Source organism: Sus scrofa, chromosome 6, assembly GCF_054392235.1.
Source record: "Sus scrofa isolate SSC_HxYL_T2T_F1_AM1 chromosome 6, Sscrofa_HxYL_maternal_Yorkshire_Landrace_v2.0, whole genome shotgun sequence".
NCBI classification, from domain to species: Eukaryota; Metazoa; Chordata; class Mammalia; order Artiodactyla; family Suidae; genus Sus; species Sus scrofa.
Window position 1 is genome coordinate 163781888 of NC_139388.1, and position 18053 is coordinate 163799940.

At 40.3% G+C, this 18053-nt stretch overlaps 1 protein-coding gene across 1 annotated transcript in view; it reads right to left on the reverse strand.

Moving 5' to 3' along the window:
* Positions 1 to 990: 990 nt before the first annotated feature.
* The window catches only part of ZYG11A (zyg-11 family member A, cell cycle regulator), a 48188-nt gene continuing 31125 nt past the window's right edge, over positions 991 to 18053 (reverse strand). Inside the window, exons 12-14 of the mRNA XM_021096615.2 lie at positions 13229 to 13290; positions 12305 to 12402; positions 991 to 1556 (exon numbers count right to left, since the gene is read on the reverse strand). Coding sequence (XP_020952274.2) covers positions 1393 to 1556; positions 12305 to 12402; positions 13229 to 13290 — 324 coding nt within the window. The 3' untranslated portion in view covers positions 991 to 1392. The remainder of the gene's footprint in view (positions 1557 to 12304; positions 12403 to 13228; positions 13291 to 18053) is intronic.

The following is an 18053-nucleotide window of genomic DNA, read 5'->3' on the forward strand; positions in this document are numbered from 1 at the left end:
GATCGCAGAGGAACGCTGTGAAGGAGGCAAAACTTGGAGAGGTGCCTCGTGCAGAACTGGACCCCAACAGGCACCAGTTCTCAGCCACCCTCCTCACATCAGCCTAAGCTAGTATCTGGTAACGGCAGGTTCTGAAGTATGGAACCCAGGTCAGTAAACTAAGACAGCCTTTTAAATCATGCAGAAGAATGAATGAAAGAAAATGCTGCGTAGTTTCAGGACTGTAAAAGGAAGAACATTTTAAGTTCCTGCTTCCACTGGTGAGCAACAGTTTGCAATATGGTTTAGAATAACAATGAGCCTCATTTGCTTCCAAAAGATAGTATACAGCATTCCATTCAAGAGTCTGGCCAGCTAAGAGCACAAAAATCTAGTCCTAAAATAGGCTACTAACTCAAAAAAAGAATCTATTTCTTTAAAAAACTTAAATTAATACAGATGGATGACAGCACATGTTTTGTGAGTTGTGAATAATACAGCAAGAAGGATTTCATAGTCTTTCATAGAGAAGATTTGCAGGGTACACAAACAAAAGCTTCTGATAGTTTTATATTGTTGTTGATAGGCAGGCTCTCAGAAAAGCCCATATTATTCTCATTGCTGTGTTAGATAAGAGCACTTCTTTAAATCTTTGGCAAAGTCATCATGCTACTTAAAATTTTGAGGGATAGAGATTTCCAACCCTCTTATACACTATTCTCAGTCCTAATTTTGACCAGTCCCCACCAACACACCCAGTTGCACACAATTGTCTAACTCAGTCTAATGTGTAGAGCTGGAGGAAAAAGGTCAAAAGGAGAATATCCAAAATCATAAAAATATGTTTCTCTTCTCTCCATCTAACAAAGTAGATACCTTGGTATCAACTTTTTTTTTTCCCCCTCCACAGAGGTTCTGCCTTCCAACATTTATAAGCATATTGTTTCCAGAACTTTTTCATGTACTTCTTTTTCAGTGGCTTCATATAGCCAGAAATAACTCAGGATATTCTTTCAAACATGAAATTTAATATAAATATCAAGTCTCCTTATAGGTCTTTCTTTTCCCCCTCCCTCTGACGAACACTCCAAGTTAAGAAACTGGCCAGGGTTAGAGAAGAGTAAGTGGCAGAGCTGTTCCAACACAAGCTCACAGGTCTTCTCACAGAGTCCAGGGCTTGATTATTTAAAACTGGTGAAAGGGTATTCTCAGGATGATTCCAACTTGATTAGGGATTATGACTATCATACAAACTCAACCTTCTTGTAACTCAAAAGAAAGGCCAATGAAGCAGCAACTCAAACTCCGATGACAACTAGTTTCAATTCAATTCAACATTCAACTGCCTATAGGGCAGAAGACCTAACACTGAGGAGCAGAGCACCTCTGAGGCCCTAAGGTTCAGAAGGGCATTCAACACAGAGGGGGTCTCTGATAATTCATGAAATGCATTCTGAAGTCATCCAGAATGGAGGCTGCCATCTGCTGTGCCTGGGGGTCTGCCTCACTGTGCTCCTGGATGTCACACAGAAGCTGCAGTCCTTCTTCTTCCACTAACAGTTTGCAGTATTTGCCAGCTGAAAGAAAATCAGGCAAAGAAACTTGATGGATAAGTTGGCGTTTTAAACGTTCCCAAATTACAACATTCGCCATTTTGAGGAAAGAATACAAATGCACATTTACACGGACTTAACACATGAAATGTGTCAATTCAGAAGAAATACGTCAATAACGCTTGGCTTGTGTAGTGAGATAAGGGATGATTATTTTACTATGTTTACTTCCAGAAACCTCTATGCTGCAATGTCTCTGATCCTAGCTAAACAGATAAGAATTTTTTTTTTTTCCTTTTTTAGGGCCGCATCTGTGGCACATTGAAGTTCCCAGGCTAGGGGTCCAACAGGAGCTACAGCTGCCAGCCTACATCACAGCCACAGCAACGCCAGATCTGAGCTGAGTCTGCGACCTACACCACAGCTCACAGCAACACAAGATCCTTAACCCACTGAGAGAGGCCAGGGATCGAACCCACGAACTCATGGATACTAGTCAGGTTGTTTAACACTGAGCCATGATAAGAACTCCCCAAACTTCTTTTATTACAAAAATAATACAAATTTCAGGTGTAGGCAACATGCTGAGCTGAATAACCTGAAAACATCAGGTGCTAGATAAATACAATTGAAAATATTTAAAATGCGTAACTGAGTCTACAAGGTAAAGGCACTATCCAGGAGTCAAAGAACAAAAAGCACATAAAGTTCATGTAACCTAAGCTATAACCATCCTACAGATGATAAAGTGGGAAGGAAAGGGAATGTCAGTTTCAGTTATCTTGTAATTTAAGGTTTTTCCTTGTTTTCTTTTTTGTCTTTTCTAGGGCGGCACCCATAGCATATGGAGGTTCCCAGGCTATGGGTCGAATTAGAGCTGTAGCTGCCAGCCTACACCACAGCCACAGCAATGCCAGATCCAAGCCTTGTCTGTGACCTACACCATAGCTCATGGCAACACTGGATCCTTAACCCACTGAGCAAGGCCAGTGATCAAACCCACAACCTCATGATTCCTAGTTGGATTCTTTACCCACTGAGCCATGAAGGGAACTCCATAATTTAAGTCTTAACGTAGGAAGTTATAAGGAGAATGAGCATAAAAAGTTGGCTCCTCAGTTAGATAAGATGAGGAAATAAGACAATGAATCGTTTTTATCTTGGCCTGGGCTCCTGGGGAAAAGTCTTTCCTGAGAATTTATAACCAGAGTCCCAAGTTGGTATAGACTTTGAATTTACATGCCCCTCAATATTCTGGGAATTCTTGAGCTAATAAATTAATACAAGAATTAATCCAATCCCAGTGAAACCTCTAGAACACTTGACAGAAGCAAAAATAAAACAGTACTGAAGGAGTATGTCTACAACTCAGTCTGAAAAGGATTCTCTTAATCAGTCCAAGAGCCAATTAGACAGAGAGAAATGATGATCCAAAAACCAATCTAAGACAATTACCAAGGATGCAGTAAAAAGAAACAGACATGGAAACAAAATATGTAGGACAGATAAAGAAACGGTATTAAGATACTTCTAATAGACTACAAGAAAGGAATAGAATAGATGGAGGTTAATACTTTAAAAGAAAACAGCTAAGGAGCTCTCATCATGGTGCAGAGGAAACGAATCCAACTAGGAACCATAAGGTTGTGGGTTCAATCCCTGGTCTTGCTCAGTGGGTTATGGATCCAGTGTTGCTGTAAGCTGTGGTGGAGGCTGGCAGCTGTAGGGTTGGTTGACCCAATTAAACCCCTAGCCTAGGAACCTCCATATGCCACGGGTACGGCCCTAAAAAGTAAAAAAAGGCTAAAAATTTTCATCAATTTTGTAAGGCATAACCATGATCTGAAATTCAGAGGCCATAAGAAAATACGGAAATGCAAAAATACTGAATAAAATTAAGGCAATAAAGGGGGAAAATATTTGTAAGAGTTCCTTCAAATTAAAAAGATCAAGAAATAGTAGATAAAAAGTGAGCAAAGGATATCAACAGACACTTCAAATTAAGAAGATAGGGGATTAAGACGGCAGAATAGAAAGACTAGAGCTCGACTTCTCTCCTAAAAACAACAAAATTACAAACAAATGCTGAGCAATCTTCAACCAAATGGACCAGAAACTTTCAAAAAGATATCCTACTCCAGAAGACAAAGAAGAGGCCACATCAAGAGGTACGAGGGGCAATTACTCTATATAAGCAACCCCATACCTCCCGGGTGGGCAGCCCCAGACTGGAAAGTAAGTGCATCGCAGAGACTCACCTACAGGAGTGAGAGTTCTGAGCCCCACGTCCAGTCTCCACACCTGGGGATCTGGGATTGGGAGAAAGAGCCCCCAGAGAATCTGGCATTGAAGTCCAGGGGGGCTTGTGCGCAGGAGCTCCACAGGACTGGGGGAAACGGAGACCCCATTCTTAAAAGGCACAACCAGATTTTCACGTGCACTGGGTCCCAGAGCAAAGCAAAGGCTCCATAGGAATCTGAGTCAGACGTGACTGCAGTTCTTAGAGGACCTCCTGGGAAATGGGGGGGTGACTGTGGCTCACTGTGGGGGAAGGACATTGGAGGCAAAGCTCTTGGGAATGTTCATCAGCATGTGTTCCTCTAGAGTCGGTCATTTTAGGAAAATCTAGCCCCATTCATCAGCACTGAGCTCTAGACCAAACAGCAATCCAGGTGGGATCACAGCCCCACCCATCAGTAACTAAACAGGCTGCCTAAAGACCCCCCAGGCACACAGCCCCCTCTAATCTCACCCAAAGACAAAGCCCCACCTACCAGAGGGATAGGAATCAGCTCCACCTACCAGTAGGCAGGTATCAGTCCCCCCCCATCAGGAAGCTTACAGCAAGTCCCCATACCAACTTTAGCCACAAGGGGGGCAGACATCAGAAGTAACAGAGGCTACAATTCTATTACCTGTAAAAAGGTCACCACATCAAAAATCTATAAAAATGAAAAGACAGAACTATAACTCAGATAAGGGAGAAAGAAAAAAAAAAAAAAAAAAAAAAAACCAGAAAAACAGATTCTCAGTCTCCAGGAGAAACAGTGAGCAAAGAAATACAAGATATAAAACTTAAGCAAGAAGAGATGCAAAATACAATAACTGAAATAAAAAATTCATTAGAAGCAGCCAACAGCAGATTACAAGAGGCAGAAGAAACAAATAAACAAGGTGGAGGACTGATTAGTGGAAATCACTGATGTGAATGAGAAAAAAGTTTGAAAACAAATGAAGAGAGTCTCAGAGAACTCCGGGACAACACCAAACACACCAACATCCGTATTATAGGGGTGCCAGGAGAAGAGAGAGAGAAGGGAACAGACAAAATATTCCGAGAGATAATAGCCGAACACTTCCCTAACATGGGAAAAGGAACCACTCACTCAAATCCAGGAAGCACAACGAGTACCATATAAAATAAACCCAAGGAGGAATACACCGAGACACATATTAATCAAACTAATCAAAATTAAAGACAAAGAGAAAATCTTGAAAGCAACTAGGGAAAAGAAACAAATAACATACAAGGGAACCCTGATAAGGTTATCAGCAGATTTTTCAGCAGAAACTCTACAGGCCAGAAGGGAGTGGCACTATATACTTAACGAGATGAAAGGAAAAAACCTCCAACCAAGATTGCTTTACCCAGCAAGGTTCTCCTTCAGCTTTGAAGGGGAAATCAAAACCTTCACAGATAAGCAAAAGCTAGGAGAATTCAGCAACACTAAACCAGCCTTACAACAAGAAGTGGAGGGTACAAAGGCAGGACAGTGGAGATGCAATTAAGAGATCAACAACTTAGAAGTTCCCGTCGTGGCTCAGTGGTTAACGAATCTGACTAGGATCCATGAGGTTGCGGGTTCGATCCCTGCCCTTGCTCAGTGGGTTAAGGATCCAGCATTGCTGTGAGCTGTGGTGTAGGTTGCAGACGCAGCTTGGATCCTGCGTTGCTGTGGCTGTGGTGTAGGCCAGCAGATGCAGCTCTGATTCGACCCCTGGCCTGGGAAACTCCATATGCTGCAGGAGCGGTGCAAGAAATGGCAAAAAAAAGAGACCAACAACTTAAAACAATCTCGTGTGTGTGTGTGTGTGTGTGTGTGTGTGTGTAGATTCCTATATCAAAATTTCAGAGTAACTGCAAACCAAAAATCTATAAGTGATACACAAACAAGTAAGAAAAATCAACTCAAATACAACACTAAAGATAGTCATCAAACCACAAGGAGAACAAGAAGGGAAGAAAAAAGAACAACAAAAACAAACCAAAGCAATTAATAAAATGGCAATAAGAACATGCATATCAATAATTACCTTAAATGTTAATGGACTAAACACCCCAACCAAAAGACATGGGCTGGCTGAATTGACACAAAAACAAGACCCATATATATATGCTCTCTTTAAGAGACCCACATCACTTCTAGAAACACATACAAATTCTAAGGTAGAGGATGGAAGAAAATACTTCATGCAAATGGGAATCAAAAGAAAGCTGGAATAGCAATACTCATATCAGACAAAATAGACTTTATTATTTATTTATTTATTTATTTGTCTTTTGTCTTTTTAGGGCTGCACCCACGGTATATGGAGGTTCCCAGGCTACGGGTTGAATCAGAGCTGCAGCTGCCAGCCTACACCACAGCCACAGCAACATGGGATCTGAGCCACATCTGTGACCTATGCCACAGCTCATGGCAACGCCGGATCCTTAACCCACTGAGCGAGGCCAGAGATTGAACCTGCAACCTCATGGTTCCTAGTCAGATTCATTAGCCACTGAGCCACAAAGGGAACTCCAAAATAGACTTTAAAATGTAGAATATTTTAACAGACAAGGAAGCACAGTACATAATGATCAAAGGATCAATCCAAGAAGAAGATATACCAATTTTCACCCAACATAGGTTCACCAAAATATATAAGGCAACTGCTAGCAACCTTAAAAGGACAAATCCACAATAACAAAATAATAGTGGGGGAATTTAACACCTCACTTACAGCAATGGAGAGATCATCCAGACAGAAAATCAATAAGGAAACACAGGCCCTGAATGAAGCAATAGACCAGATGGACTTAACAGATATTTATAGGACATTCTATCTAAAAGCAACAGAATACACATTCTTCTCAAGTACACATGGAACATTCTCTAAGATTGATCACATCCTGGGCCACAAATCAAGCCTCAGCAACTTTTAGAAAATTTATTTATTTATTTATTTATTTTTATTTATTTTTTTTTTTTGTCTTTTTGTCTTTTGTTGTTGTTGTTGTTGCTATTTCTTGGGCCGCTCCCACGGCATATGGAGGTTCCCAGGCTAGGGGTTGAATCGGAGCTGTAGCCACCGGCCTACGCCAGAGCCACAGCAACGTGGGATCCAAGCCGCGTCTGCAACCTACACCACAGCTCACGGCAACGCCGGATCGTTAACCCACTGAGCAAGGGCAGGGACCGAACCCGCAACCTCATGGTTCCTAGTCGGATTCGTTAACCACTGCGCCACGACGGGAACTCCAACTTTTAGAAAATTTAAATCACAGCACACATCTTTTCAAACCACAAAGCTGTATTACTGGAAATCAACAAGAAGAAAACTGCAAAAAACACAAACACGTGGAGACTAAACATGCTACTAAACAGCCAGTGGATCACTGAAGAAATCAAAGAGGAAATTTAAAAATACCTATAAGCAAATGACAACAAGGATACAACACTCCAAAACCTATGGGATGCAAGAGTCCCTGTCATGGCTCAGTGGTTAATGAACCTGACTAGCACCCATGAGGATGCTGGTTTGATCCCTCCTCGCTCAGCAGGTTAAGGATCTGGGGTTGCCGTGAGCTGTGGTGTAAGTCGCAGACATAGCTCAGACCTGGCGTTGCTATACCTAGAGAATCCTAAAGATTCTACCAGGAAACTATTAGAGCTCATCAATGAATTTGGCAAAGACGCAGGATACAAAATTAAGAAATTGACGGCATTCCTATACACTAACAATGAAACATCAGCAAGAGAAATGAGGGAAGCAATCCTGTTTACCATCGCATCCAAAAGAATAAATAAAGTACCTAGGAGTAAACCTACCTAAAGAGACAAAAGACCTGTACTCTGAAAACTACAAGACACTGATGAAAGAAATCAAGGATGACACAAACAGATGGAAAGACATACCATGCTCTTGGATTGGAAGGGTCAATATTATCAAAATGACTATACTACCCAAGGCAATCTACAGATTTAATGCAATCCCTATCAAATTACCAAGGACATTTTTCACAGAACTCGAACAAAATATTTTAAAGTTTGTTTGGAAGCACAAAAGACCCAGAATAGTCAAAGCCATCCTGAAAAAGAAAAATGGAGCTGGAGGAATCAGGCTCCCTCATTTCAGACTATATTACAAAGCTACAGTCATGAAAACCATATGGTACTAGCACAAAGACAGAAATATAGATCAGTGGAACAGGATAGAAAACCCAGAAATAAACCCACACACCTACAGCCAACTTGTCTATGACAAAGGAGGCAAGAATACACAATGGAGAAAAGACAGCTTGTTCAATAAGTGATGCTGGGAAAACTGGACAGCCACATGTAAAAGAATGAAATTATAACGCTCCCTAACACCATACACAAAAATACACTCAAAAGGGATTAAAGACCTAGATATAAGATCAGATAGGAGTTCCCGTTGTGGCTCAGTGGTTAACAAATCCGACTAGGAACCACAAGGTTGTGGGATTGATCCCTGGCCTTGCTCAGTGAGTTTATGATCCAGCGTGCCCTGAGCTGTGGTGTAGGTCGCAGATGAGGCTTGGATCCCGCATTGCTGTGGTGTAAGCAGGGGGCTACAGCTCCAATTAGACCCCTAGCCTGGGAACCTCCATGTGCTGTGGGAGTGGCCCTAGAAAAGGCAAAAGACAAAAACCAACAAACAAACAAACAAAAAAAAACAGATACTATAAAACTCTTAGAGGAAAACACAGGCCAAACACTCTGTAACATAGACAACAGCAGCATCTTCTCAGATTCACCTTAGAGTAATGACAGTAAAAGCAAAAATAAACAAATGGGACTTAATTAAACTTAAAAGTTTCTGCACAGCAAAGGAAACCCTAAACAAAATGAAAAGACAACCCTCAGAATGGGAGAAAATCTTTGCAAATGAATCCACTGACAAGGGATTAATCTCCAAAATTTATAAACACCTTCTACAGCTCAATACCAAGAAAACAAACAGCCCCATCAAAAAATGGGCAGAAGATCTAAACAGACAATTCTCCAAAGAAGATACATGGATGGCCAAAAAACACATTAAAAGATGTTTAACATCACTCATGATTAGAGAACTCCAAATCAAATCCACTTTGAGGTACCACCTTATATCAGCCAGAATGGCCACCATCAAAATGTCTACAAATAATAAGTGCTGGAGAGGGTGTGGAGAAAAAGGAACCCTATTGCACTGTTGGTGGGATTGTAAATTGGTGTGACCACTGTGGAAAACGGTATGGAGACTCCTCAGAAAACTAAACATAGAACTACCATTTGATCCAGCAATCCCACTCCTGGGCATCTATCCAGAGAAAACCACAACTCGCAAAGACACATGTACTCCAATGTACATTGCAGCACTATTTGCAATAGCCAAGACATGGAAACAACCTAAATGTCCATCGACAGAGGAACGGATCAAGAAGATGTGGTACATATACACAATGGAATATTACTCAGCCATTAAAAGGAAAGAAATAACAGCATTTGCAGCAACATGGATGGACCTAGAAATTATCATGCTAAGTGAAGTCAGTCACACAATGAGACACCAACATCAAATGCTATCACTGACATGTAGAAATCGAAAAAAGGACACAATGTACTTCTTTGCAGAACAGATACTGACTCACAGACTTTGAAAAACTCATGGTTTCCAAAGGAGACAGGTTGGGGAGTGGGGGGTGCACTGGGGGTTTGGGATGGAAATGCTACAAAATTGGGTTGTGATGTCATTGTACAACTATAAATGCAATAAATTCATTAATATAAAAAAATAAACAGAACTCTCAGAAAAATAGGGCCACAAGGAAAAAAAATTTTTTAATTTAAATACAGTAAAAGAAACAATAAAGGAATCAAAATGGCAAATATATATATATAAGAAAATAGTTAACCTTACTTAAATGCCAACTGAGATTCATTCACCTTAGATTGGCAAATATCAAAAAGTTCAATTAAATGTTTTTGCAAGAATAAAAGGAAACTGCAAGCTCTCAAATATTGTGGATGGGAATGCAAACTGGTAATCAATTCCCTGCTAGTTTAGTAATACCTATCAAAATTACAAATGTTCACGACATTTTGACTCAGCAATTCTAAAAGTATTCTGCAGATGAATTCACATGTTTGCAAAGTTAAGTCTTTTACTGAACAAATGCTATGTACTAATATTATACTATATATGCATGCTAGTATTATCAATCAAGCAAAAATGCTTTGCAAATGTTAACTCATTTAATTCTCATGAGTCCTATGATGTAGGTATTTTAATCCCCATTTTATAGAAAAGGAAACTGAGGCACAGAGAAGTTAAGTAATTTGCTCAAGCTCCCACAGCAATAAATGGAGAAACTGGAAAAAAGGTACAAATAGTCTGGATCTGGCACCTGTCCTCTTTATTACCAGACATGTGCACCTTTCGTATATGTATGATGTATTTGTGACTGTGACAGAATGTCATTTATTCACTGTCATTCAATTCACTGAACTGTTTGTATTGTAATAAAAATGACTGGAAACAATGTTTGATTTGCCTATATCTATTCGTATGACAGCACCATTTAAATAGAAGTGTTTTGCGGAGTTCCTGTCATGGTGCAGTGGTTAAGGAATCCGACTAGGAACCATAAGGTTGCAGGTTCGATCCCTGGCCTTGCTCAGTGGGTTAAGGATCTGGTGTTGCTGTGAGCTGTGGTGTAGGTCACAGACGCGGCTCAGATCCCACATCACTGTTGCTGTGGCCCTGGCCTAGGCCGGCGGCTACAGCTCCGATTAGACCCCTAGCCTGGGAACCTCCATATGCCACAGGAGTGGCTCAAGTAAAGGCAAAAAGACCAAAAAAAAAAAAAAAAAAAAAAAAAAAAAAAGAGAGAGAGAGAGAGAGAGAGAAGCGTTTTGGCAAACTCCTAAAAACCATTTTTTCCTGGTTGGTTTCTTTCCTGTTTATCTTGCCATGTTTACTTTAGAATAATTTTCAGATTCCTCATTTCTTACTCATCCACTTGAACTGTATTACATTCATAAACTGAAAAGAACAGAAATTTACAGCATGTCTCATAATTATTTCAGGCTTTTAAATTATTTCTCATAGTTTTTGCATGTAGGTCTCTTTACTTGTTACAGCTATCTTAAGACAGTTTACACACTTCGACAATTAAACCTTTAATTAAATTCTGAAAGTTATACCTTAGGTTTTTTACTATACAATTAAAACCCGTATTTCTTTTATAATAAAAGCAAAAATTTTAATAATCTTTAGCAAAGAATAAAAGCCAAAATTCCCAAGGGAATTTAAAACAGCAAGACATGGAAACATTTAATCTGCCTAGGAAACAACTCCTGATTCCTGCTCCTCCTCCAGCCTCCCAAAAACCATTACCAAGAGGCAAATCCATGTACATTACTATCGGAAGGATACGCATGATAAACTCCTGAGTGAAAAAGAGCAAGCCATAGGACAGCATGCACAGAATGAGCCCATTTTGTTTAAAAAACACTAAATTCATGCACAGTATATACTAACTATAGTATGTTTCCACAGAAAATTATCTGGAAGAATAGCTATGAAATTATGCACAATGCTCTGTAGGAAACAAAAGTGGGAGAAAATTTTCAGTTTCTAAATTGCTTAACATACACCTCCAAGTATATTATAATTCTGTAGACTTTTTTATACTAATACAAGTGCTTTTCAGCTTCTTTCTTATTTTTGTGTGCTTTTTAGGGCCATATGCACAGCATATGGAGGTTCCCAAGCTAGGGGTTAAATCGAAGCTACAGCTGCCGGCCTACGTCACAGCCACACCAGCACCAGATCTGAGCTCTGTCCATGACCTGCACCACAGCTCACAGCAGTAACAGATCCCCAACCCACTGAGCAAGGCCAGGGACGGAACCATCCTCATGAATACTAGTTGGGTTCGCCACCACTGAGCCACAAACTTCAGCTTTTCGGTTTCTCTTCAAAAAAGAGTTAAAATCAGCACATAGGTGAATAATTTTTCAAAATTCCATCTTTTTTTTAAAGTTATATTTTATGGCCGCACCCACAGCACATGGACGTTCCCAGAACCTACACTGCAGCCACAGCAACACCAGATCCTTTTAACCCACTCTGCCAGACTGGGATCGAACCTGTGCCTCAATGGCAGCCTGAGCCACTGCAGTCAGAGTCCTAACCCAAGCACCATGGAGAGAACTCAAAATTTCATCTTGAACTTAATCCTTACACACGGAGTTCCCGTTGTGGCTCAGCAGGTTTAAAACCTGACTACTATCCATGAGGATGTAGGTCCGACCCCTGCCCCGAGTTTAGCAGGGTAGGGATCCAGCATTGCCGTGGCTGTGGTATAGGTCACAGCTGCAGCTCCAATGCGACCCCTAGCCTGAGAACTTCCATAGGCCACAGGTGTGGCCGTACAAAGAAAAAAGAAATCCTTACACAGAAAAATAGCTAGAAAACTATTATGTTTTGTTTTGAATACATACGGTTTTCACTGCAGACATGATACAGGGCCCACAGTGCCCAGAGTTGAACCTCTGGTTGAGAGAAGTTGCCAAGGAGCGGGAAAAATGCCTTGAAGGATCTAAAAAAAAAAAAAAGGCACAAAGAAGATGTTTATTCAGAATTCAGGGTAACATCAGGGATAGTATAATAATTTTCAGCACTTCCCTCCAGGTCAATTCCTCACTGAGACAGACCTATTGCTGAGCATACAACTGGACCTAGTATTTAAAAGTTACATTGTGTGTTAGACACTATACATTCAATAGCTGGCTCCACCCTCGACCTCGCACACGACCAGCTTCATTTTACAGATGAGGAAAACGGACACTCAGGGACTTGTTTTGGCCGTGTCTGAGGCATGCAAAAGTTCCTGGGCCAGGGATCAAACCCACACCACAGCTGTAGCCAGGGCCAGAGCAGCAGTGAAACCAATCCGTAACCCGCTGAGCCGTGAGGGAACTCCTCTCAGGGATTTTCTAAAAGTGATTTTTCCCAATATCACAAAGAAATAGGATTTGAACTCAAAAGCCACTTGATTCTAATATGTTATCACTGTACCATGGCCTCTGCATAGTGAGTAGACTGAGGATAAGCTTTAATAAAAGCACTACAGGAGTTCCCATCGTGGCGCAGTGGTTAACGAATCCGACTAGGAACCATGAGGTTGCGGGTTCAATCCCTGCCCTTGCTCAGTGGGTTAAGGATCCGGCGTTGCTGTGGTGTAGGTCGCAGATGCAGCTTGGATCCCACATTTCTGTGGCTCTGGCGTAGGCCGGTGGCTACAGCTCCAATTCGACCCCTAGCCTGGGAACCTCCATATGCCGCAGGAGCGGCCCAAGAAATGGCAAAAATAAATAAATAAATAAATAAATAAAAGTAAAAGCACTACATAATAATGAAATTACCTGTAGGTCACCAACGCGATCATCTTGCAACTTGAACTTGGCCAATTCTGGATGGTTGCATACTACACAAAATGAGAAAGCAGGATTCTAGTGTCATTTCATGTCATTTATAATTACACATATATGAAACAACATAAACTTTCAAAATACAGGACTGATTACTCAAATTTAGGTATACCGAAGCTGCCACGGTTCCAATTAGACAACCATTATATGTATAACATGAACAAAGTCATGTGGAACAATGTAAAAAAGGAGGAGTCGTGTGTAACGACGGAAACTGAGCAGGCACCCCACCTTCCCTACATCCCTTGAACAGAACATACAAATGGTTTAAAATAAAAGAAGCTAAATACACACAGAGCAAAGCAGAAGGAAAATGATAACTCATAACTGATTTAGATCTAGCACTGGGGAAGGTGAGAGAAACAAACCATTTTGAACAGAACCCCCAAAGAGACTTAAATATTTTGCACATAAAGTACTTTAGGAAGTAAGATTAGAGGTAGGGTTGAAAACAGGGGGACTTTCTGCACTCCCCACATCCGTGTGTGCCCCCTTCAGTCATTCTTCTACCTTACCCAGGGCAACCACTATCCGAACTTTTAATATCATTGATTACTTTTAGCTATTTCTGAACTCTATATAAATGGAATCACAGAATATGTGACATCTGGTATCTTTCACTCAATATTATGTTTGTAAGTTTCATTCATACTGCTGTATATAGGTATAAACTGTTCGTTCTCATTACTGCAGAAAATTCCACTGGGAACATATTCCACAACTTACTTGTTCTACTGTTGATTGACATTTGGCAGTTCTAGTTTCAGTCTATTATGAATAGTATTCCTGTGTATATTCTTGTAAATGTCTTTTGGGGAGCATATGTATTCATTTCTATTGGGTCTACACCTAGGATCGTATGTACTGGGTCACAAGGTGTGTACAAACCCTTTTGTTGATAACGTCAAATTGTGTTTCTAAAGTGGCTGCAGTGGTTAAGACATTTTTGAGGACAGTGCATCCTGGCCCCACCAACATGACACAGCACACCAAGTTGCTGCTCACGCCAACATGACACAGCACACCAAGTTGCTGCTCACGCCAACATGACACAGCACACCAAGTTGCTGCTCACGTAAGAGGTGAAAATGCTCGTCAAAGCTAGTTTTCTGCAACCTTTCTTTCCATCCGTTTTAGAAGGAAGTTATTGGTACTTTCTACAACATATCATAGAATTATTTATCCCCTCTACATTAACTGAGTAGGTGTTGTTTTGTTTGGTGCTTATATACCACCGAACATGGAGACAAGTCAAACACGTGACTAAAAATTAGAATCTAAACACTGATGACTTCTTTCCTTCAGGCATGCTGAAGAAAATTTTACTGAGCACCAACTCTTTGCCAGGTACTTCATTAAGAATCAGAAGCTTTATACAGAATTATAAGAGATTAAGTATTTAGAAGAAAGGCATAAATGAAGCTTGGGCATTTTCACTCTCAATGCTATAATCTACCTGCCTCTCAGACACTCTCCTTCATTTATTGAGACTTCTGCAAGTGGCTGCGCTTTCTTCATAGTGCAACCACTAGCGTTATTATGAATGATTCTTATACTCAAGGCCTCAGAAGTCCCCTGGATGTCTTCGTCTTCAACAATGGTCATCCATGCTCAATTTCAGCACTGCATTCCACTATTATGAGTTGGAACCTACCAATCAGTACGGCTTCACTTGTGAAATTTCGGACCACACTTAACAGCTTCTTAGAAACCTCTCACTACCTTACTCCAACTACACTTGTTCTTAAACTAGATTAAAATTATCCGTCCCTGAATGACCCCAAGATTTTTCTCCCAGTCTTTCATCCACTACATCCTCCTTTCTTTTTCTGCTGTTTCTTCTCTAAGGACATACCTGGTAGTTATGACCAGCATCCATTCTAACTGGTCAGAGTCTATGACAGAAGTCAGACAATATAAGAAAAGCCTTAGGAAGGGCATTTAGAGAAAGTGGTGTCTAGCCTAGATGTTATAAGTAGCCATTCTTGTGGGAGTCAATACAATCAGATTTGTTCTCATTTGAAATTTTTAAAGATTATTTCAGCTAGAGCATGGCAAGCAGGTGAAAGCACTGCTTGTCTGTTACCATTCATACCACTATGAATGGTAACAGACAAGTTAAAGAACTCCTTATTTTCTAATTGCATTTCTTAATCATTATTTTCGTTACTAGTGGGTTTGAAAATTTTTCCTATCTTTATTAAAGTTTATATTTCCTTTATTATGAATTTCTTTAAAAAAGAAAGAAAGAAAGAAAGAAAGAAAGAAAGAAAGAAAGAAAGAAAGAAAGAAAGAAAGAAAGAAAAAGAAAAAAGAAGACAGGAGGACTGGTTCCAAGTACAAAAGAATCAAGATTCCCAGACCTCCCCCACCACCTCTAACAAAATTCCTGGACTAGGCAACCCCTTGAACAACTGAGGTTAGGAGTACCATGTTAAAAACAGGGGGCTAAAATGAAAAAGCCAAACAGGGAACGTTGAGGTTACCCTGCCCCCAACTCTCTTCCTCTAGTGGGTGTTTAGACTGTTGGCAGCCAGTCTTACAATTTTTATTCAGGAGAATAGGAATTAAGGAAGGGAGGGAGATATGGAGGCAAAGAGGAAAGAGGTGAGGAAGAAAGGAAGGAGGCGTGGGGGAGAAAAAAAAGAGAGAAAAATTTCCCAGAACTGAAGGAAACAAGATTCCAGAGCGGTAAGTAGACAACATAACATGAAAATAAACCCACATCAAAGCACATCACTGTGCCTCTCCATATACCTTCCAAATTCTGAATAAAAAAATCTTAAAGCTTCCAAAGAGAAATGGCACAGGACTTCTTAACAGAGATGCCATTCCATCAACTAAATGTGAATGTAAAATAAAGGCCTTTTCAAACATCAAAGCTTTCACTGCATTCTGAAATCAAAGAAAAAGAAGAAGCATGAAGAAAACGAGGCTAAAATGAGCATGCAGATTACACCATTAAATGAAAACCTAGGCCCTGTAAAGAGGGAGTGGCAGTCCAGTCAGTGGAGAGTCAGTGAGCTTGAGAAACAGACGACTTACGGGAAGAAACTGCAGTTACTGGAAGCAACAGATCAGAATAATCAAGACGAAAGGCAGACACTACTAGAAAGGTGTCTTAAAGGAGAAGGTGAAATAGAAGAGCTTCAAACCAAAGTACTAGAATTGCAAAGAAAGGTGGATAATACAGCTGCAGCAGTGCAGGAGCTGGACATAGGGAATCAGTCCCTTCAGATCAAAGGTACACAAGCCAGTGAATAGAAAGTGGCTGAAGACACTGAAGTGCGAAACTGCATGGCCTGTGGGAAAGGCTTTTCAGTCGCAGTGAGACGGCATCACTGCAGACAGTGTGCAAACACCTTCTGTGCTGAGTGTTCAGCCAAAAATGCCTTAACTCCTTCTTCTAAGAAGCCTGTTTGTTTCTATGACACATGTTTCAATGACTTGCAAGGATAATGGGTTGTCACAACTTCAGAGTAATATTACACTAACATTAGACTCTTAATAAATGCTCGTAATAGACTACTACTATTTGATTTGGACAGTGGCTGCAATACTAAACCAAATTTGAATTCATGTATTTTGGAATGTTATCAAGTAAAACTCTTCTATTTTTGTGAGACATGGGCTTATCTTTCATTACTTTTTTCCGTTTAACCCTGGAACAGCTTTCATGCCACGTTTAAAATTAGCCAATGAAATGTAAATTAACTTTGGATGGAAAAAAAAAAACCATAAAAGGTTTCAAATTTTCTCTTTCATACATCTCTGAGGAAGCTACTGGAGGATATGACCCAAGAGAAAGAGGGAGGTACACCAACAACCAGGCAGGTATATAATCCAGGAAACAGGGAATCTTACACAAGAGAGCAAACACAATCTCCAGGAGTATCCTGGGATGACAGTGCTCTTTTAGCAGATACACAAAAGAGCAAATCAGATTTAAGGCCTGGACGTTTCTGAGAAGTTAAAGTGGACAGAGTATGTCTGAATATACTAAAAGGAGATGTATACTAGAAGTATTAGAGGATATGCATTGGGACAGAGAGAAAAAGAATCCCCAAAGTAGGAATATAAATTAATAGTAATGTCTAAAACTTCAAAGTCAAGAAATAACAACGTATGGTAGAGACATGGAGTTAAATGCCAAAATAAAATTTTTTAAAAAGCTGACCCAAAGCAACAGAAATAAAAGCAAAAATAAACAAATGGGACCTCATCAAACTGATAAGCTTTTGTGCAGCGAAGGAAACCATTTAAAACAAAAACAAAAAGACAGCTTACAGAATCAGAGAAAATAGTTTCAAATGGTGCAACTGACAAGGACTTAATTTCTAAAATATACAAGAAGCAACTTATACAAATCAACAGCAAAATAACCAACAACCCAATGGAAAATGGGCAAAAGATCTGAATAGACATTTCTCCAAAGAAGATATACAGATGGCCAACAAGCACATGAAAAAATGCTCCACATCACTGATTATTATAGAACTGCAAATCAAAATTACTATGAGGTACCACCTCACACCAGTCAGAATGGCTTTCATAAACAAGTTAACAAATAACAACTGCTGGAGAGGGCGTGGAAAAGGGGACCTCTCCACACTGTTAGTGGGAATGAAAATTGGCACAACCACTATGGAGAACAGTATGGAGGTACCTCAGAAAACTAAATATAGAACTACCTTATGACCCAGCAATCCCACTCTTGGGCATATATCCAGACAAAACTTTCCGAGCCATGTCTGTGACC